Source organism: Phyllostomus hastatus, unplaced genomic scaffold (genome assembly GCF_019186645.2).
Source record: "Phyllostomus hastatus isolate PE091 unplaced genomic scaffold, TTU_PhHast_1.1 phas_contig_402, whole genome shotgun sequence".
In the NCBI taxonomy this organism is placed as follows: domain Eukaryota; kingdom Metazoa; phylum Chordata; class Mammalia; order Chiroptera; family Phyllostomidae; genus Phyllostomus; species Phyllostomus hastatus.
In genome coordinates, this window is record NW_025333873.1 from 8,185,824 (window position 1) to 8,208,552 (window position 22,729).

Genomic DNA, 22,729 nt, shown 5'->3' on the forward strand with positions numbered 1-22,729 from the left:
ATGCTTTGGCACTAACATTTGTATTAAATATTTTCCCTACTAGCTCTTTCAGAGGACTAATGCACTAACAGTTCAGCAGTTAACTGCAGCTCAGCAGCAGCAGTATGCATTAGCCGCGGCTCAGCAACCACACATAGGTGAGTCTTTGTAAGTTAGCATTTTGATCACCCTGGGAGAAAATTCGGTGTTAAAGTGTTTAGATGTTTTATTTTTCTTTTACAGAGTGGTATTGTTTCATTACTTTTTGAAACATTTCCTCGAGATCAAAGATTAATAGATTATATGACAGGAGTAAAGATTTAGTAGGGAAGGACTTTTTCTGACTATTACTTGTATCCTTGGTTAAATAAAATCTGACTCGGTGAAAGCTGCCAGCACATAAGTTTTTTTTCACGGTGCGAAGTTGAGAGAGTCAAACCCTTGGAAATTCAAATGTAATTATTTGTGTCTATTATCAAATCAGAATGTTTGTTTTTGAAATGGTTTAAAAAATAGAAATCCCAAGAAAATGTTTAAAAATATTTTTTTCTTCATTAAGGTTTTTGACCTTTGGTCTTTAATGTGAGTTACTACAGCGACACATTTGTGAACTGCTAGAAGTCAAGTATGTGTTGTCTGTGTTGGGGTTTTTAAGTTGCAAAGAGAGAACAAAGGTTCTGCGGCTGTACCTTACATAACTGTAGTGCTGTACCGAAGCCAGGAATATGACATTGGTAAATGTGCTTGTATAGTTTTATGTCATTTTATCACATGTGTAGATTCGTGTAACTATTTTTATGCCCATCTGATTTTGGCTAACCTTGGCTTATTTCCTAGTTTGAAAAGTGTGATACTCTGACATCAGATCTCTGGAAGGGGGGTGGATATGCTATGTTGGTTCTTTTCCCTTAACTTTGTGTTGTTCTCCAAGAGGCTACCTAGGGCCCAAATTTTATTTTTGGTTTTAATCAAAGATAACTATACATTCCTGGATGACTTCTAATAGCAGCATGTATGCTGGGCCTGATTCTTTTCTCTTTCCCCCTAGCCTCCTTTATTCCTGTACTTAGCCCTTCCCTCTCTTTCTGAGAAACTTGCTGATTTTTGTCTGTTCATGGGCCAGCACACTTTCTATTTCTGGAGGCTTCATGGTATGTTTATACGAGGCAGGCTAGTACAGTCATCACTGCTTACTCTTCAGAGTTTTAAATTTTCTGTTCTTTCTTATGAGCTTAAAATTCACTTATTTCCAGAAGATCAGGTTAAAATTTCTGTTGTTTTTTTTTTTAATGTTATTTATTTATGGAGGCAGGGGGGAGAGGGAGAAAAACATCCATGCACAGGAGAAACAGGTTGCTCTTTGCATGTCCCCAACTGTGGGCATGACCTGCAGCCTAGGCAGGTGCCCTGTCTGGGAATTGAACCAGAGATCTTTTGGTTTGCAGGACAGTGTCCAACCCACTGAGCCACACAATTCAGGGCTCAGGTTAAAATAGTAAATTAATTTAGAGCAAATCAACATCTTTATGACATTAAATATTCTTATCCAGGACACGTATACATTTACATTTGTCCAAGTCTGCTTTTATGTTATTTATGAGTGCTTTAAAATTTTGCTCATGTAGCTTTGCATATTGATAAGTTCTACATATTTTATCTTTTGCTATCATTTTAAATGGCCTTCTGCTTTTTATTGCATCTTCAAATAGGTGTCTATGAAACCTCTGAATTAGCATATATTTAATTTTATGAATGATATTTTCTAACTGAATTATCCTTGTGTAAAACTTCATTTTACCTCTCTTGACTGACAGCTGTTTAAAGGTTTGCTGTTTTGTTTTGGCTAGAGCGTGAGTAGATTCTCCTACTCTAGATAGGAGTATAAATTGGTACAACTTTTCTGGATGGATAATCTGGAAATGTGAATCAAGAATTTACATATATTTGCCCACTTAAGTAAATTTTCATAAGAATGTGATGATAATGCAGAGACCTGCATACTAAAGGAATAATAGCAACATCTTTTTTGGCAAAAGACTGTGAACCATCCAAATATATATACCTCTACTAAAATGGTTAAATCATGTTCTTTCTAAACAGTAGAGTGCATATTCTGCAGCCATTAAAAAGAATGAACTAGATAGTATCTTTGACATAGGGAACTCACTAGATGGATTTGGTCAGTTACCAAGTGAAAAAAATTATATTTAAAATGCTGTGGTAGCCTAGAATATAAAATGTATGAAAGTGTGTGTATATGCTTTTAAAATTTTAAAAGGATATGTATTTATACATACATGCTTATGTAAACACAGATGCAAACATGTATATATGCATGCAAACATACAAATATGTATCTGTGTATTTATGTGTATACACACGAGCATGTTATTTGATATCTGATACGTTGTAAATATTTCTAAGTGAATCTGTGAGCTTAAAATACGTGTTTCTCCATTTTTTTGGCAGAAGTTTCAATATATATCCATTAGGTCAAACTAATTCCTTGTTTTTCACATATTTGAAACCTTACTTCATATCTGCTTTATAATGTAAGTATGGAGAGAGCTATTATTAAAGTCATTTCTAAAATTTAAAAAATTTTAGAAGTTTATACCAACTGTCAGTAGACGTTGCATAAGGACTTTGGTTTTCCACTTTATATGCTCCAGTGCGTTTTTTCAAGCAGTCTTTTTTAATCATAAAAATATAGATTATTGTTATGGCTTTTAGGTTTTGCAGTCATATGAATAGAACATTAAAATACCAGTATATCATTTGGCATTCTTGTGATGAAGATAATTCATGAGAGAGAAACCGGAGGAAAATCTTGAAACCTTTGACCTAGGGCATAGTTTAAGAATGTAACTAGCAAATGGTATTTTAAATAATAAAAGGATTTTTATTGAACCCTCTGTTTAAGTCCTACTTCCTTCATCAAAAGCCGATTTTTAAAATGGCCATGTTGTGTCTGGGCATGAAATTAGTGTTGTGGATTGTGGCCAGTATTTTATAAAATTAAATAGATTCCAGACATTAATAAAGAGAAAAACTAAATAGAAAATGGAGTGCATTGGAACTTTATAAGGATAAATACTTTTTTAAGATTATTGTGGTGTATATGTGTAAATGGACACTAGGTCAATATGAATATTATTACATATTAGGGTCATTGTCAAAATATTTGAAAGCCACTATAATACAATTCAAATTAAGTTTCTGAATCTTCAAGGTACATGCTTGTTTTGAATGCTTTTTAAAAAGTTATTTTATGTTTATCTGCTTTTATACCCATAGCCCCTTCCCTTAAACTTGAACCTTTTGTAGTTCCTTAACTTTAAACACATTCTTTTTCATTATTTCTTTACCTTCTCCCTCTCTGAGTTATTTTCCAGAAGGGGCAACTCTGGCAGCACATTTTCAAAGTAATATTTTAGTAGCTTATGGTTAAAGGTGTACAAAGTAATTACTAAATACCAGTAATTTCTTCTCTGTAATAAGTACTGCAAATGAATATTTTACAAGTCTTTCTTAGCCTTGACTGAATCCTTACTGGCTATATATTCTCAGAACTGGGCTTCAGTTTTCTCTTCTGCTTAAAGATTAGTAGTTTTCCTATTGCTTTCAAGGATAAAATCCAGGAAGTTTTTATTGGTCCTTGTTCTTTTTATAGCTCCAGTTTTATTTTATGCACTACATCCACACTCCATCCTACCTGTCCCTTCCAAAGCTTGTTAGATGCCCCTCTTCTCTATGCCCATACCATTTAATACTGTATTCCAATTGCCAGCTTCTTGTATGTTTTCCTCACTAGATGGATTTGGCAGGGCAGATTTTATCTGTCTTCCTTGCCATTAATCACTAGCTCATAGTATGGCCTAATAAATATTGGGTGAAAAACTGCTGTTGAGCAATACAGGTTGTAGTTCTAAACATACATTGTGTGCTGATACTAGACAGTCATTTTATACTCAGTATCCTATAAAGTATACCTATTTTGTAAAAGAAGAACCTTATAGTCAGGTTGTTACATGTCCAAGATCACTAAGAATTTAAACCATTATATACATTGTGTGCCTCCACCTCAAATTCAGAGTAGAAATGTTTTTACTTAATAAAGAAAATCATACTTGACATTTTCATTCATTATTTCTCCCCTTCTTAAATATAGCTGGTGTATTCTCAGCAGGCCTTGCTCCAGCTGCATTTGTGCCAAATCCATATATTATTAGTGCTGCTCCTCCAGGGACCGATCCGTATACTGCAGCAGGATTGGCTGCAGCAGCAACATTAGCAGGTAACCTGTTGTTCACCCTTGTTGCTTATTATGGATTTAGTTTTAATCTTGGTATATGCTTTATTTTGGTCTATTTGGGCAATTTGAAGTTCCTAGGAACAACTGAAACATTTATACAGAATGAGCTGAAGTGTCCAGAGAGTTAGTTTATTTTTCAGTGCACTGCCACAGGAAAAATGTAAGTCTGATAACTTTTCTCCTGTACATACAATAATTGGTTTACATTTTAGTTTTATAGTTCCTGAAATCTTACATTGTCAAACAAATCTTCATTCTTGTGACCAATCCATTATCCACAGAGACAATACAAAGTAAAGTTATTTCTCAAAAGATAAACTGAGGTGCCCTGGCTGGTGTGGCTCAGGTGGTTGGAGCATCGTCCCGTAAACCAAAAGGTCACGGGTTCGATTCCCGGTCAGGGCACATGTCTGGATTGCAGGTTTGGTCCCAGGTTAAGGCACTATGGGAGGCACGTAATCGATGTTTCTCTCTTACCTCAATGTTCATCTCCCTCTCCCTCCCTCCCTTCCCTTCTCTCTGAAATCAATAAGCATGTCTTCGGGTGAGGATTAAAAAATAAAACCCCAAAACTGGGGTGTTATAAATACCCCGGTCAGGGGGAGTGTAAGGTAAACTGCTTCTGCAGTCTTGAGAATGTATGTAAAAGTAAAGTTTATTTAGCAATGTTAAAATGTGCAAGCGAGCTGAGAGACAAAAGATGGGGTGGAGTTAGAAAGAACTTACTGAAAGCTGTCAAACCTGAAACCACCACTCAAAAACTGAAATACGCACCAAAACTATACAGTGTGACGTGTCCATTGTATTGCAGTAAAGCTGGGAAAACATTTTTCTAAACTAAAGCTGTATTTATTGGAAAGTTGTATGCAGGGCAGGCACAGTCTTACTAAGCAAAGCAATTTGCTGATATTCTGTAGGGTGTTTGAGTGGAGGTTGTTTTGTTTTCAGTTAGTTGCAAAGACAAATGAGTTCGTGGTAGGCATGGATTGTATTGGTTACCAAGGCAGGAACCGGGTGATGTCAGCCACAGAAGTGTGTTCACTGGAATGAGTTTGCCGATTGGCTGGCTGACTTAATTCCAGGCTGTCTTGATTTTTTTTTTTTTTTTTTTGTACTTGCAGAGATAAGTTCACTGAAATGGATTGTCACAGACCAGTTAGACAGTTTTAAGACTACTTCTTACAGTTATTTATTGTCATAACCATAGAATAGTCTTTGTCTAGGTGTTTGGGGACTTTTTTTAATACTCAGAGGTTTAAGAAGTAAAAAAGTGTTAATTTCATATTCTTGTTTAATATCTTTGTAGGCTGAAACTAATCTGTCACATTTGGTAGTTTTTGATACATATCTGCATGTGATTCCATAAACATGTAAGCTTTTTTGGTGCCATTTACCTGGATGTTAGCGTGTAAAGTGCTGGTATATCATTCATACAGGAAATTATTAACCTATTCAACTGAAAGAAGCAACTTTAAGAGGTCCTTAGTTTTGAGATGAGCATGCTAGTGATTCTGGACTTCAGCCTTCTAAGACCAGTGCTATCTAGCAGAAATACAATGTAAGCCAGATAATGTAATTAACATTTTTCTTTTAGCCATGTTATAGAAGTAAAAAAAAATTTCAATGATGTTTGATTAAGCCCAACATCTAAAATATTATCATTTCAATATATAATCCATACTTTAAAATTATTAATAGATATTTTTACTTTTTTATTCAGCACATCTTAATGCAGGCTATTTGACTTTATTAAGTAGCCACAAGCTATTAATAGCTATTAAAGCCTCTGGTTACCATATGTCCGGCTCATGTTTTGTTTCACACTGTAGCCTTCCTTCACAAATCCTGTTTACTGTTCTAACAGTCCTTGTTGTACTTAAACTATCTTTAGAAATATGTTTTATTTTTAAACTTTTTAAAGCATTTCATTTTTGTGATTCGGTGAATTTATACTGGGCTTTATTTTCTTCTAAAACAAAAATGAAACCAAGAATTTGACTTTCAAAAATCTACAAACTAAATGTACTAAATTCCATCTCAGTGGAATTTTAGGACATGTTTGCTGTGTCAGTCAGGAATCATGACATCTTGTTTATTAGTTTAATGGTGGGCCTATTTTACATGATGCTGTTTACTCTCCAGGACTCAAACATTGTCTTGAATTAAGCAAAATAGAGCAAGAACAATTCTATTTTTCCTAGTTTGCCTTCTTATGTCTGTGTTCCTCTGTGCTCATATTAAATAGTTATTTCCTGTCTTGACTCTAGTTCATTTTCCTAATCACATAAACCCTGGTGTTTCATCTGTTTTCATGTGACTTTCAGTTCCCTTGTGAGAATTGTTACTAAGTCTATTTCAAATATGAAAAATATTTTTAAATTTAAGGTTTGCAATTCAGGTATAGTTGTGGCAAGCTTGGTACCAGAATGTTGCCTGGTTTTATGTTATAGGTTGCAAATCAAAAGATAAGAGTGTTTAATTTTATTTTTGTGAATATTTTCAATAATCAGGAAATATTTATTAAGTGAATTGAGTGTGGAGAATCTTACTTTTCTGTGGTGTCTAATGTCTTCTGAAGATATAATGTGCTTGCCAGGATCAAACCCATAAACTAGCACTCAGTAAATGTTGGATAGGTAAGAGTCCTGTCAATTCATTGTCCCTCTTGAGTTTAGCTTCACATCTCTACGTTAAGGCCACTGCCTCAGTGTTTACTCTCTTTCAACAATCAGTGCCTTAATGAGATTGTCTCCTTCATAGAATAGGAAAAACAAATGGGTATAGCGGGTGTGAGTGGACAGGGGATTTTCAGGACATCTGCTCTGAGTCTTATGCACTGTCCCTTTTTGCATGGGGTGTGGGGTTTAGGTCCAGCAGTGGTTCCACCTCAGTATTATGGTGTTCCATGGGGGGTGTATCCAGCCAATTTATTTCAGCAACAAGCTGCAGCTGCGGCAAACAACACAGCAAATCAGCAAGCTGCATCTCAAGCTCAGCCTGGACAGCAACAGGTATAGGTCTGCGTTCGTTCAGTTAATACCTGAAGTGTCTTTGAAATTGCGTGAGCTCCTTGTGGTCAAGATATGTGTCTTGTCTTTTTATTTTCTTCAATATGTAATATGTAGCATAAACAGGGTGGGCAAAAGTAGGTTTACTGTGCCATTATGACATTCTTTTAAGTTAATAAAGCTACTGGAATAATCATAACCTGTACATTTTTTTCCAGTTATGAACAACTGTGAACCTACTTGTGCAAACTCTTGTGTAGTTGGTGTACAAGTCTTCATTATATGATTGGGGTTTTTTTCTAATTTGTATTATATGAATTTAAAGATTAGGTTGTATTCCATTTCTACATTTCTTTTGAAATCTCTTAGCAATTTTTAAATTTTCTTTTCAGTTCGTAAAATGTGCTAAGGATCTTCCTGTCAAAGTAATTGTCACTTCAATTTTTTTAGTTCAGGATATTTAAATTCAGGATATAGTTTATATATTAATATAATTCTGACCAGAAAAAGAAGATTACTATATACTTTATTGGTTAGATTTAATTTCTTCAGACAAAATGTTTATCACAAAGATGTTTTTAAAATTTTAACCACTTTCCTAGAACTATTTTGGTAAATGTAAAAACTGTTGATAAATACCAGATTTCTGGCTGTATTTAGTGTATTTATACCAAAGAAGCAAGTTAATGACAAGTATAGTGTTACTTAGTTCGCAGTTAAATTTTATTCTGAATTTCCTTTAATTTACAGGGTCTAACACAAATAATGCCCCTTTTTATTACAAAATCTTTCATTATGAAATCATATGTAATTCTGTAACATAACAATATCACACTCAGGCACACCATATGCCATTTAGGTGACATGTTCAAATTAAAACTATAAACTATTACACTTACATTAATTACCTCACCAACCACACTCAAGCAGGCCTGCCTTCTGCTGCACCCTACAGTTTAATACTATATCAGTGTTCTGTTGAAACTGTTTTTTGGCTCAGTCCTTGTAGATACCACATCCTTTAATAAATTATCTTTTAATCTATTAATTTTTTGTTGTCTTTAGGCAAACGTAAAGATATCACACTACCAGAATAATACACGTACATGTGGTGCTTACTTACAAGCATCACATGTGATGGTCTTAACAATGAATTCCTCTTATTCTGAAATACTTAAATATTTATCTTTGTGAAATTAATGTATATTATACTTATGTATAACCACTGCAACTACTATGTATCACAAAGTAGTTAAACTTGACCAGCCTTAAAAGTTTTCACCTTGTGGTGGTGTAATTTTTTGTTCTCTTATTCACCCCAAGGTTTTACTCTGTAAAGCAACTTTCACTTACTTTTATTAAAGCTTCTGAATTCTGAAAACTTGGTTCAGTTGGAAGTTTTCACTCTACTATAGTCTCATAACAGACTAACTGAATAATGATACTGTATTTCCTTAAGCTTCCTGTGTTTCTGTTTTCAGTCTTAAAGAATAATAAAACCTAAGTGAAATTTTTGTCTTCATCTAAGATTTTGCCATACATTCCCCCACTCCCATTAAAATCTTTCTTCTTTCTTTTTTTTTTTTGGTAAGTTAAAAAGCATAAATACTAGAAATGATTTTTCTGAAAGAGCCAAAACTTCCATGTTGCTTATAGATTGTTCTGGTTGTCAAGAGTCAGTGATTGTGTTTTGATGTTATTTTGTAGTATTTCATGCTAAATCAACATTTCATTGCATGTTAAATATGTTCAAAGGCTATTAGTGATATATACATAGTTATCAGATAAATTTATCTGTTATTTTATAATTTCATTTTTAAGGAAATCATTTGTCCTTTATAGGTTCTTCGTGCTGGAACAGGTCAGCGTCCTCTCACTCCCAATCAGGGCCAGCAGGGGCAGCAAGCAGAATCACTTGCAGCAGCAAATCCAACTTTGGCTTTTGGTCAGGGTCTTGCTACTGGCATGCCAGGTATACAGTTGGTTCATTGTAGAAGTGCGAATAGATTTTAAATATTAAATGTAGACTGTCACACTGCAGGCTGAAAAAACTCAAGAAAAATCTTCTTAAAATCTTGCCTACCTTGCAGTAAATTTTTTAGAATTCAGATACCAAGAGTTGAAGTTAATACTGTTTGTGAGACTTAATGACAAGGATGGAAAATATGTATTAAAATTCTCAGCACAGCCATTTTTTTCTCTCTTTATGGCATAAACTATAGCATCTTCCCAACTGAACGTAGCCCGGAATTTTCAATGCAGTTCTTCAAAAAACAAAACCAGTTGGTTAGAGTTGGCATGTAAGATAAAAACATACGCCATTTCTGCTTTATAAGAATGGTCAGTTAGTTAGTTAGTTAGTTAATATTGAGCAGTTTGCATTTAACATTTTCGGTCTTTTTTAGCACATTTATAACATTTTAAACTATTGATATTTATAACCGAATAGCAGCAATTTCTAATGAAAGCCTAATATAGAGGAGAATATTTAAATTTCTGCCCATTGCCACAATACAACTTTAGAAAGGGCCAATAAAAATACATTTTTTTGTTGAGATTTTTATAAAACTAGATACAAAATTACTACTTGAATAATAATGGAAGGAGGAAGGTATTTTTGAGCCACTAAAACAGTGCTTGTTATGTTTAAAGCGAGATTTAAAGACTACATTTGAATATCTGTAGGTAAATGTATCACTTTCTATTTTACTCCTTCATTCACTCCCCTCCTGAACTCATTTTCTTTGAAGTATCCTATTTTTTTACTTTTAGTATGTGAGTAGTACTCCTACAACTATAGGTTACCTATTAATGAAAGGTGAGTTTCAGTTTCCATTTAATTGTAATGTAAATTTTGTATTCAGATCATTTAGGAAATGTGCTTAATGTATTGGGAAAAACCCTGACTCACATGATTGAGGGTTTCTATAATGCGGAAAGTGCTGCTCAGTACCACGGGTGTTTGGAGGGTTTCTATGACAGTTGCATTCATTCTGTTCTCTCTGAAATTCTAAGGTCTGCCTTTATCCTCTTGTCTAGGCCACTGGACAAAGAGAAGGTGTTAATACTGCTTTCCCCAAAGTACAAATGATAATAGAATGGGGGCTTTCTCTTTCTTTTCCTTTTTTAGCTGCATACACATATTTCACAGAAGCTACTGTCCTGGAACCATTGTGGATTAGATACCTTGGCAAAAGCAGCCCTTTGAGAAATAGACTGTGAAGCTGAAGGTGCAGGCATATGGAGGGACATGGAGACAGGGCTAAAAAGAACTGAGCTAGGAATTTATGAAAGTCACTGTTAAGCCTACCTGGGTTTCTCTTGGGGTTTTGCTATAGGTAGGAAGGGGAAACATGTTATGGTGTGCAACAGCCCTGCTTAATTGATGCTAAGTGGGACCTTGATTGAAGAGAGTGCTTCTAGCCTGTGTGTATTTTCTACTGCCTATAACTGTCGCTAAGCTTTTTAGGCTCTTGGTGCTGGATCTATTATTCATTTCTTATAAATACCTTTGTTCCATTTCTTCATAAGCAGCACACTTTCCTCTGTGTGTGTGTGTGTGTATTTCTTTTTTTTTTAGAGTGGGGGAGGGCATCAGTGCGTGGCTGCCTCTCACATGCCCCCTACTGGGGACCTGGCCAGCAACCCAGGCAACCCTGTACCCTGACTGGGTATCAGACTGGCAACACTTCCGTTCGTAGGCCTGTACTCAATCACACTGAGCCACACCAATTAGGACCACATTATCTTATTTACTAAAAACATCAAGGTTATTTTGCTATTTTATCAACTTTGGTCTTCTTGAATTTTTTTTTAATATTTACTTCCTTCCATTCTATGAGAGAACTCTTTATTGCCTTTTTGTTTTGTTTTGCTCAACAGCGAATTCTATGTTGGTAACCCTAAAAAGAAAGCCACCTTTTATACTATATTCGTCTAAAAAGAATTGACTATATCTTTAGAGCGATGATAAAATTAAAAACAGGTACAACTTTAGGGAAAAAAACATTATTTTACTTAACCTTCTGAGCCACAACATTTAGTCCCTTTACAAGTATAAATATAAAATTTATTCTCATTAAAGGGGCCTTACTAGGGTTAGTGTTTGTGTGCCCAAGTGACTTGTTGACTGTTCACATGATTTCCTCACTCTAAAACTTTTCTCTGGTGTCTTCTTTACTTCTGCCCAGGACTGGGATGAAATAATTCTCACTTTCTCATTCAAATTGTAAACTAGATACAAAGCTTAATGGCTGATAAAAGAGCTATCTGGAGAAAATTAAGGTTTGTTTTTTTTTTGTCTCAGTTAACTTTCACACTTTTTACGCTTCTTTAGCTCTCATCTACTAGATCCCTGACCCTTGTACTATATTGACTATAGACTTTTAATCCTTCTGCATGGTCCTGTGTGCCATCTGGCGTTCTTCCATCTTTTTCCCGCTGCTGTCTCCTTCCCTGCAACCACTGCGCTAATTAATTAGTCTGCCTCTTCCTGCTAAAAAGCGTTCTCTCTCTCTCTGTTGTGGTCCCCTCTTGGACTATGGCACTTGTCAAAATTTACATTCCACCCCACACTTCTTGTAAGCCTTGCCTCCATGATTCTTGTACACTGTATTAACTCAGTGACGACCACAAAGTGTGACCTCTCTTCTGTCCTTGTTTTTTTTTCAACTGTTTGTTGTATTTTACCATAATGACTATATTCAACTCTGCAACTCACCTCTGGGCTGTCACTTGTGTGATGTTTTACTCTCCTGCCTTTCCCACCTGTCTCATTGCTTTTTACCAGTGAATCTCCAGGTAAATATGAGAATTAATATGTTTTTGGTAAGGTTTTTAGATACAAAAATCTTTTGTTAACCAGCAACATCATGTTTGAAAATGAAAGATTTTAAAGATAGTTACTTACAGCAGTAGCATATACCTAAGAATAAATAACAAAAAGTGTGCACAATTTCTGTGGGAACCAGCTTTGTTTAGACATTAAAGGACACCTAAATAAACGGATACCATTGGACAACTCAGTATTTTGAACATGTCAGTTCTTTCCATGTTAACTTGTGTTTTCAGTGCATTCCAAATCAAAACTTCTAACAGCTAGTATTTTGACAGCTCATACTAAAATTTAATAAAAACACAAAGCATCAAAATTAGCCAAACCACTCTTAAAGAAAAAATAAGTAGAACTTGCTCTGTTCTGATTTACTTTAGAGTAAGATTTACTCTAAAACTGCAGTTAAATTATTACATGGAGACACAGACCAATGCAACAGAATAGAGCCCCCAAAAGAAATCCCAAAAGAAATGGACAGGCACCATTATAATTAATAACAAAACAGTGCAGAGGAAGATGGGGGAGTGACTAGTTTTATTAATAAGATGAAACACAGCTAGTTGATTCCACAGTGCAGAGGTTAGAGACCTGACCACTTTCCCAGTCAGAAATTTGTGTATAACAGGTGGGCCCTCTAGCGCACACGGATTCCCACCTACTTACTTGTTGGTTGGTAGGTAAAAAGAATGAAATTGAACCCCTGGTCTAACTTGGGTTCAATAATCAGTTCCATTTGGATTTTAGACCTATATGTCTAAAGTGAAAAGTGGACTCTTCAAGGTATTAAAAGATAGGAAATTTTGTTAAAGGAAATAATGAATTTGACCCTATTACCTCAGAGGTTCCTATAAAAGGGATTGAAGATAAGGCTAGGAATAGAACACAATACTTGCAATACAGGCCAGGGTGGGGGGACTGGATGAAAGATAGTGAAGGAATGAACCAAAGAACACTTATGTGTGACCCATGGACCAGACAGGGATAGGGGATTGATTTAGGGAGGACAGAGGGTGGGACTGGGTGGAGGTGGGGAAGAGGAAAGTGGAAACGACTATAATAGCATGAACAATAAATTTAAGAAAGAAGGAACAGTGAAAGACTCGGACACCTCATACATAGAGAGTTAAATTGGTCCTGACTGGTATGGCCCAGTGGGTTGGGCCCTGTCCCACAAACTGAAGGTCTTAGGTTCAATTCCAGGTCAGGGCATGTTCCTGAGGTGTGGGAGAGGCAACCGGTGGATGTCTGTCCCTCTTGTTTCCATCCCTTCCCTTTCTAAAAAAATTAAAAATTTTTAAAAAAGGAATTATAAATTGATCAGCAAAGTTAGCCCAATAGGAAAATGGTTACATTAAGTGTTAAATAGGCCTTTCTTGAGAAAATCAAAATGCTTAAGTAGCATATGAACAGATGCTCAGCCTCCTTATTGAAGGGATAGAAAATCAAAACCGCAGCTCTGCATGTATTCCAGGTTGGCCAGTTTTTTAAAAAAATAAAAGCATGAGAGTTATAAATCTTTATTAGAATTTTTAAGACAAATTTTAAAAACAAAAGCCCCCACATGTAGACAAGAAAGTAAATAAAGTTAGTTGGCATTACTGTGTACATCCAAGAATCAAAACAAGTTCTGGGTTAGCATTCCGTAATCCAGTAAAATCTTTTGAGTCATCAATATTCAAGGTAACTGTATTTAATGCTACCAATAATGGAACCTTATCTTTGAACATTATAAAATGGATTAAAGGTTGTAAACTACCGAGCCATATGCCATATGTATACTAGTTCTAAAATATGTTTATATTGTCAGTGTTTGTCCAAAATGTCCATCATCCCAAATTAACCAGCTTACACCTATGTAACCTCCTCTGGGGTTTTTGTATTACAGCATAATTTTTTCAAAATTAACATAATTCTAAAGTCTCTCTCTATAACCTGCTACTTCATATTTTCTTACTTTTCATACTTACATTAAATACCAGAGCAATTTTACCTTGAAAAATAAGTACTGCTGAGACATTAACACACATTTAGGTAGTGATTTCTTACAGAGTTGTTAGTTTATTTACCAAGGGAAAAAAGCGCTAATATTTATTTAACACTTAGCTAGAGTGTTGTCGTAGTAGTGCTACTTAATTGAGAAGGGTGGTTTCAATTTGGAGGGTTCAATATTCATATTAATATACTTCAGAATTAAACAGGAATTATAATTCCCATGGAACAAATCTTATTTCTTCATTTCTTGGAAGACCAAAATATATCTCATTTTAGTACTATAAAATATTAATTCAGTTTCTGTTTTTGCTAATATATTGAGTTCACATTTAAAAGCTTAACAGAAGAAACCTTAATTTTTGTAAGAGACCTCAATTTTAATTTAAAACGTAATTTTTTTCTTTCAGTTAAAATAATTTAAAGATGTGTACAGTAAAGCCCTGGCTGGGTAGCTGAGTTGGTTAGGGCATCATCCTGATATACCAAGGGTCAGGGTTGATCCCTCATCAGGGCACTTACAAGGAGCAACCAGTGAATGCATAAATAAGTCGAACAACAAATCGGTGTTTCCATCTCTCTCTGTGCTGTTTAAGGCAGGTGCCAAGCACGTTGTGAAAGATAATAAACTTACCAACTACAGTGTTCTCTCAGGTGGGGGGGAGCAAAGAAAAGCTCGTGCAGTTTTTGTTTAAGACATGTTTAAATAGCACTCTTCATTTTGATCATCTAAAAATAATTTGGCAATTAAAATCACTTATGGTCATAATACATATCATTTACAAAGGACAAGCTACAGATCTAGCATTAATGATCTATTTTAATGTTTTTCCAAGATTCTTTAGGTTGGTGCCTAATGGTGTTGATAATAAGATTTTTGTATTTGGTGTGAAAGGATTTAGAAAATAAACTACACTAAGTAATGAACAGTTACTCTAGGCCATGCAAAAATGTCATCAGCTTTTTTACACATCATCACTCCTACCTAAAGAGTTCTCATTAAAATCCAAACTGATCCCACTTGCATCGTTTTTATTCTTTGGCCAGAGATTCAAAATAGCCATGGGTTAGGAAACACCTGTTCACTTGTGATCCTCATTTTTTGCAAAATAAATGTGTTTTGTAAAAGGAATTGGCAATGTGCCTGTTTTATAATTACAACTAAATAGTTACAATATGCAAAATATTAAGGCTTTTTTGACTAATCCACTCCTAAAGTTTTGAGTTGTTGTTCAGTCTATTTATCGGAGATTGTAGCCTTTGAAGTAGAGGCAGGTGGTAAGCTTCAGGCAGCTGACTGAGCTTTGGCCATATTTCCAAAGATCTCAGTACCAGTGTCATCAAGAACTTGATTCATGGTATCTTGGCTTTCATAAATCATCAGAGCTATCAAGATGTCATCAGGTATGTCATTGGTCATTTTTTCAGTCATTTCCATTCTCATGTTTTCCTTCTGGAAGTTCTGCATTGTTTGTAATGTCTTTTGTGTTTCATCTTGTTATCTGTCTTCGTTGCCTTTACTGAAGTGGACATTGTGCCAGTCATCGTCATCTGGGAATTTTCATCACGTACATTTGTGTGGACATTGTAGTGACTTTTGAACCAACAGTAAAAGTTCTTGTTTTCTGCTCTGGCCAGTGTAGCTCAGTGGACTGAGCTCGGGCTGCGAACCAAAGGGTCACCAGTTCGATTCCCAGTCGGGGCGCACATGCCTGGGTTGTGGGCCAGGTCCCTAGTACGGGGCGTGTGAGAGGCAACTACACATTGATATTTCTCTCTTTCTCTTCCCCTCTCTCTAAAAATGAATAAATAAAATCTTTTTTTAAAAAGTTCTTGTTTTCATAGTTGTACAAGCCATTTGTCTAGAACTCTGCAAGCTTACTACCAATTTTAGCCAATTTTCTTAATTTCTAATTCCAGCTGTTTGTCTTGTTTCTCTAAGGCTACTTCATCTCTCCTTACAGCCCTCTGTGTACCTCATTCGTAACTCCCGATTCTGTTCCTTTATTACATCATTCACAGTTTTCTTCTTGAAAAAGGACACGTTGGTCAGGGATTTGCCCAGGCAGCCCAGTCCAGTGCATGAATAGGAAAGGATGGGCCCTGGGGTTGTTTGGGCTGGGGAAGTAAAATCATGGAGCAGTGGGAACTCTTAATACCAAGGCAGTAAGTGTAAATTTGCAAAACCACTTTGGAAGTGGCTTGGCATTATTTACCGAAGTTAAAAAATATATGCATGCCCTATGACTCAGGATGTCAACTACTATAGATATATTTGTTAGATTAGAGAAATAAGTACACATAATGCTCCAGGATACACATACAAAAATGTAGCAGTACTGTTGACAAGCAGGTAGCGTAAATGTTGAATGAATAGATGCATTTTGGTGTCCATCCAGTGAAGTGCTATACAGTAATGGAAATGGAAGCTAGGAATATCTGTGTGTACAACCACTTGGATGAAACATACAAAAATGTTTAAATAATGTGAACCAAGTGATAATTATGAATAGTAAAATAGTACGTTGGTGGAAGGGAAAGAGAAGATTGTGGTAGAGCCTGGGACATTGGAGTGGTGGGTCACTGGGCAATATCTGTTTCTTGACTTGAACACTGATTACACATTTTGTGTTGCAGGCAGTACTGTATTTTTTTACTTTTATTTCACAATAACAAATTTCTAAACAAAAAAAAATACTGTGTTCCGCTAATAAAGTACATTTTCTGCTTAAGAAAACAATTACTCTCAGTATCCCCCTTTTTTCTAGCTCCCCTCTGTTCCTTTTTATAGCAAAACTCCTCAAAAGCATTGTCTGTACTTGTTTGTGGTTCTTCCATTCCCTTCTTTACTAAACTTGACAGTTTGGCTTCTGTCTCTTACCAAAATGACTTCCAGGTTGGTAACTCCATTGCTCAGTTTTCAATTCTTAAGGGCTTTTAGCAGCATTTGACTTGGGTGATCACTCATTCTTCCTTGAAATTCTTTTTTATTTGACCACACTGTTGAAATTTTTTTTCTTACTGCTTATTCTTTCCAAGTCTCTTCCCTGGTTCCTCCTATCTCCATCCTCTTAATGCAAAGTACCCTCAATATATAGACCCCTTTTTTATTTTCTCGGTGATTTCATCCTGTCTTAGAGCTTTAAATATTACCTTTATGTTGACACATCCAGGTTTATAACTCCAGCCTACACCTCTCTCGTACACTTGAGAGTTGTATTTCCTATTTGACCTCTCCATTTGGCTGTCAAATAATCTCAAATTTATCACTCCATAAGGAGTTCATTCCTTGAGAAAAGGCCTTGGACACTCTGCATTCCCTCCTAGTTTGACCTATGTACTTCTTCATTTGACTGGTGTTCCTAATTTGTATTTATTATAATGATTATAACTATAATTGTAAAACAGTCAGTTACTGTATTTAATTACAGACGTTTGCATATGAAAATCTTAATGGTTTTAATTTTAAATTTGAAAGTATCAGAGGTTGGCAGTACCTTTTCTCAAGTGTTGTCAGTCTTGAGCCTGAGTTGTTGTTACTACGTAGGCAGCCTTTCTCTGAGTTCTGGGAGAGAACTAAGCCCAGTTGACTTGAAGATTCCACTACATGTAGTTAACTTCTGCCCCATGCATCCACAGTGGTACTGGTTATGTGTCATCCTTGGGAAAATTGGCAAAATAGTCATTTTCTGTTCTGTGGTTCCGATGAGGAATCCCCACTGAGAAAGGCTGCTAAGAGGTAAACATCACTGTCCTCTAGCTCAGAATAATGCACATTATTACCTGCCTTGTGTTCAGGGTTATGAAAAAATTAATGCCCACCCTGGCCAGTGTGGCTCAGTGGAGCATATGCCGGCCTGCAAACCGGAGGGTTTCCAGTGTGATTCCCAGTCGGCACATGTCTGGGTTGCAGGCCAAGTCCCTGGTTGGGAACCTGTGAGAAGCAACTGATCCACGTTTCTTTCCCTCTCTTTCCTCCCTTCTCCTCTCTCTAATAAGTAAATCTTTTAAAAAAATACCAAAAATACTAATGCTTGCATGATTTTTATTTAAATTCTTACTTGAGAACTTTTACAAATAGATTGTTACAGTATGATTTTAAGGTGTCTGTTTATGTCATGATTTAAGTTTTTAAAGGGATGCTTACAAAGGAAAATCTAAGGGAATACTGATAATGAGGCACTTGGTTTAGAACTTAACTAACGTTGTACAATAAACATTCCTTTATAGTGTTCTGCCTCCCTTCCCTTAGTCTTTTTATCCATCCTCCTCTCAAAACTGACTGAATAGGAATATTTTTATCAGCACTAAATAGCCTATAATTTCTATACCAAGAAAAATACCTTATTTTGTAGTCCATATGTGAAAGGCATCTTTGGTAAAATTTAGCTATGTTCTAATGTTTTTATATATTTAATAATATCTTCTCAAATGTGTTTGCTTTTCATATGGTAACTAAGGGTTTTATAGTAATAGTATACAATGCTGTGTTTTCTGGTTGGTAAAAACACAAATGCAGGGATAAATAAATGTGCATGTTTTCTACAAATAGTGTTTCCATTAATAAACATTTATTTTTATATTATCTAGGCTATCAAGTACTAGCTCCAACTGCCTATTATGATCAGACTGGTGCCTTAGTGGTTGGCCCTGGAGCAAGAACTGGCCTTGGAGCTCCAGTTCGATTAATGGCTCCAACACCCGTTTTAATTAGTTCAGCAGCAGCACAAGCTGGTAAGTGTAACTGTTGTTTTCAGGGATATCATTTTTCTGGTTCTTTTTGAGATATTTTAAAAACAGAATCATTTTTCTGGGTAGTTTTAAGAAGTATCTGAAATTGGTTTTGCAGCGGCGGCGGCGGCAGCTGGAGGCACTGCAAATAGTCTTTCGGGCAGCACAAATGGTCTGTTTCGGCCAATTGGCACTCAGCCACCACAGCAGCAGCAGCAGCAGCAGCAGCAGCAGCCAAGCACTAATCTACAGTCTAATTCATTTTACGGGAGCACTTCTTTGACTAATAGCTCCCAGAGCAGTTCTTTATTTTCTCATGGACCCGGCCAACCTGGAAGTACATCTCTTGGCTTTGGAAGCAGTAGCTCTTTGGGTGCTGCTATAGGCTCAGCCCTCAGTGGATTTGGTTCATCAGGTAAGTTTCTTTTTAAGATTAGTGTGCTCTTAAGTGGATGTGAGGTATATGTATGTTTTTAATATTAAAGTAAGCAATAATAAATAGCTTGTAGTGTAGGAAGGGCAGGATTAAAATGCTGGTTTATTGGATTTTATAGGAGAAAAACTACTTCTTGCAAACATCTATGAATGTTGAACTCATTTCAAGCAGCCTATCCTTTTCTAAAGTATACTACACTTTTCCCCTGATTATAAGAATTATTGTCATTGTTGTTTCAATAAGGTTTGTTTGGAGCAGTATATTTTATGCTAATTACCAGCTCTTCCTTATTCTGTACATAATGTTTGAGGAAGTAAATATTTTTGCCATCTTAAATTTCTGGTGTTTTAAAATAATAACTGTCTTTGTGTGCTTACCAGATTTATTCTCATGAAATGCTACCAGTTCTTACGATTTTCTTTATTTTGTATAATACATAAAAATATAATGAAATATTCTAAACAGAAACCCCTAAGAAACTACCAGTATGCTTCTCTTTTTTTAGATTAAATAATTCAGCTTTTATCATTAACAACTTATTTTAAAATGGTGTTTTCCCTGTGTCCTACTTTTATATATAATACTTGACAAATCCCAATGTTAAATAGCTTCATAAAATAAATAGTTCGCCCCCACAAGCTGACGTTGTCACTAAGGAAGAACTACATGAAATGAGCAGATGCCCGTTGCCCCCCCCGCAGGTGTCCGGGGTGCCCAGGGAGCAGTAGGGGAAGGGCTCGCCCCCCTCCTGTGGCGCAGTCAGCAGTGTTTCCTTCATGAGGGGCAGGGCTGCGCAGTTGGGCCTCTCGCTTCCAAAGTCCCCAGTAACGCGTCTCACCTGTTTTCCCACCACATTAAGTAGTAGTCTCTTCTGGTGGGTGGAAAATGGCAAAACTAACGTGTGTCCGTCATTATTAATACATGCTTACAAGTTTTCTAAGGAAGTGTATTCTAAATTTTTGATATTTATAAGAGAAGTGGTCTTGAACAGCTATAAACCTTCAGATGCAAAATGCTTTTTTTGTTACAATGAAATTCAGCAGGGAATTATCATACTTGCCTAACAAAACTACTTAAAGAGTGAGCACAACCACTTCTTAGGTAAAATCTAGTGAACATGAAGGCCATTCACTGTTGTCATTTTCCTACTTTTTTCCCCATTCCTTTTGGAGTTTATTTTTATCTCCAGTTCAAGCACTCTCATAAGATGGGGGGGTTTTTTGTTCGTTTGTTTGTTTTCTTGTTTTTGGTTTTTGGGGGTGGGGTTTGTTGTTTCTAACACAATTGACAAGCATTTCCCCCAAATAATCCTAAATATGCTGAAGAAAATCAAAGAACATCTAACTTTAAAAAAAAAAATTTTGCGGCAATAACTAGTTCCTAAACTGTAGATTATAGACTCTAAATAATCTAGGGAAAATAGAGAAGAGCTTTGATAAACCTCATGTACCCTTATCTAATAAAATATGTTATGGTCTGGTATAGATTTGTAGGTCCCCTTACCCAATTCTTCCAAATTCTCGTTTGTATCTTAGTTTTGAAGAGCTTTTCTCCTGCATTCAGGAATTGGTTGGCATGAACATTCTGTTCCCTACAAATGTCCCCTGTAGATGCCTCCTTCCCAAAAACATGTCTTCATCATGCCCCTTTTATAAGCATTGTTTATTCAGTTCTGATTTTCAGTCTGGGGTACCTCTGTTTCATCTTGCTTCAGAGGGTATTAGTGATTGCCACCCCAAATGCCAGTAAATGGTCTTATTACTCCTCACTCCTCTTAGGCATTTTGTGAGAATTCATTCAAGTGTTCTAATATGTACTCTTAGAACAAACCTACCATTACCATTTCACATTATGGCAGTTCCTTGCCTATATGAAAACTAAAGTATATTGCGGTTACGTGCATATTTATACACACAGTAACGTGTACACAATCATTCTCTTTCCTGTATGTGGAAATTATTAATGCTTAACAGTGCTAAATACCCTCATTTATAAGAATAGTTGGCTAGGAACCTTAACCATTGCAATACAGTGATTAAATCATCCTTTTGATACCCTTAGAAAGTGCTGCTACAATTCAAAGTTTGTAATTTAACATTTTATACACAATTGATAGACTAGTGACTTCATTGTCTGTCTAGCTTAGGATATTTTAGATAGTCTTTGTTTCATATTTCATAGTCATCCTGTTGCAGATAATTTAGGCATATAGTAAAACTCACGGAGCCTGTTTGTTTATGTTTAAAGCTATTCCTGAATTACTTTTAAGTGTTTGGTTTGGCTTTTCCTTTTTGGAGGAAAATGATAATCACATATGTCAAAGCCATGGTTTATTTGATTATTTGCCAGGGGAATGATAGTACTACTGCTCTCATTAGAGAGCTGTTGTCTTTGTCAGTTAAATTGTTTCTGAGATAAATAGGACTTTAAAATGTAGCCATGTCTTACAAAAATCACTTTGACAGTGTCCTTTTAAATTAGCATAGTTAATGTAGTATACACTGACAATTTTGCCAAAACCAATTCATGAAGAACTATTTACTACATTAGTTGTTATGCTTGTTTTTTGCTATTAAAATGCATACAGTTTGCTAGTATTTCCCTATTACAATGCTACCTTAAAATGTGAAATTTTCAATAAAACACATTATCAGTCTTTCAGAAACTCCACTGGCAGATATAAAAGGTTGAATACTGTTTTAATATTTTGCCTAATATAGCAGTGGGAGCCTTGTGTTTTTCCTTTGTAGAATTTTGAATTTGGCAAGAACCAGTGTAATTTAAAGTTTCTTACCTATATTGTAAGCCTAACTTGGTCTTCCCATCATGTGCTCTGCTTAATTTTTCTCTTTAATCTGTACCCTTATGACCTACTTACAATTGACTTGAGGTTAGAAAACCAAGTTTGAATAGAAACTTTAAAATTCTCTTGAAACAAACTACCATATTGGTCCGAATATAGAGCGTGTCCTTAAAAAACTTGACAGGTTAAGAAAAGCAGTATGAGTTTCCCTTAGATTAAAAAGGCATTTGGTTTTAAAGGGTGGTGCTTAGAAATAAGAAAGCATACTTGAAAATGTAAGTAATAAGTGAGGCAGGAGTTAGGTGTTTTAGACAGCCCCTTCAAACACTTGGTAAAGAATTGGATTATCCAGATGTCTGTTAACAGCCAAGTTGTGGGTCGTTTCTGAGCATTGCATGCATAGCTGCATGGGAATGGGATTCTCTTTATGGTTTTGTGGAGCAAAAAAAGGGAGAAAAGGACTAGAAGGCTAATAGTCAAATTTGGAATTAAGTGAAAAGAATTGGTATGTAAGACAATAAGGGATGTAGTATAAAGTAATTACCATATTTTGCCATGTATAATGCATACTTTTTTGTCCAGATTTTTTAGGGAAAAATAAGGATACACACATTATACATGAGTGCTGCTAATT

The 22,729-nt window shown here is 35.6% G+C and overlaps 1 protein-coding gene across 8 annotated transcripts in view; it reads left to right on the forward strand.

Annotated features, from left to right (window-relative positions):
* Positions 1 to 22,729, forward strand: part of PUM2 (pumilio RNA binding family member 2) — an 88,554-nt gene that overhangs the window by 37,638 nt on the left and 28,187 nt on the right. For 7 of the 8 annotated variants that reach the window (XM_045844378.1, XM_045844379.1, XM_045844382.1 and 4 more), the window contains 6 exons: positions 44 to 137; positions 4,151 to 4,276; positions 7,163 to 7,305; positions 9,145 to 9,274; positions 18,716 to 18,859; positions 18,975 to 19,271. In XM_045844378.1, coding sequence (XP_045700334.1) covers positions 44 to 137; positions 4,151 to 4,276; positions 7,163 to 7,305; positions 9,145 to 9,274; positions 18,716 to 18,859; positions 18,975 to 19,271 — 934 coding nt within the window. The remainder of the gene's footprint in view (positions 1 to 43; positions 138 to 4,150; positions 4,277 to 7,162; positions 7,306 to 9,144; positions 9,275 to 18,715; positions 18,860 to 18,974; positions 19,272 to 22,729) is intronic. The other variant, XM_045844384.1, reaches the window with a different exon arrangement.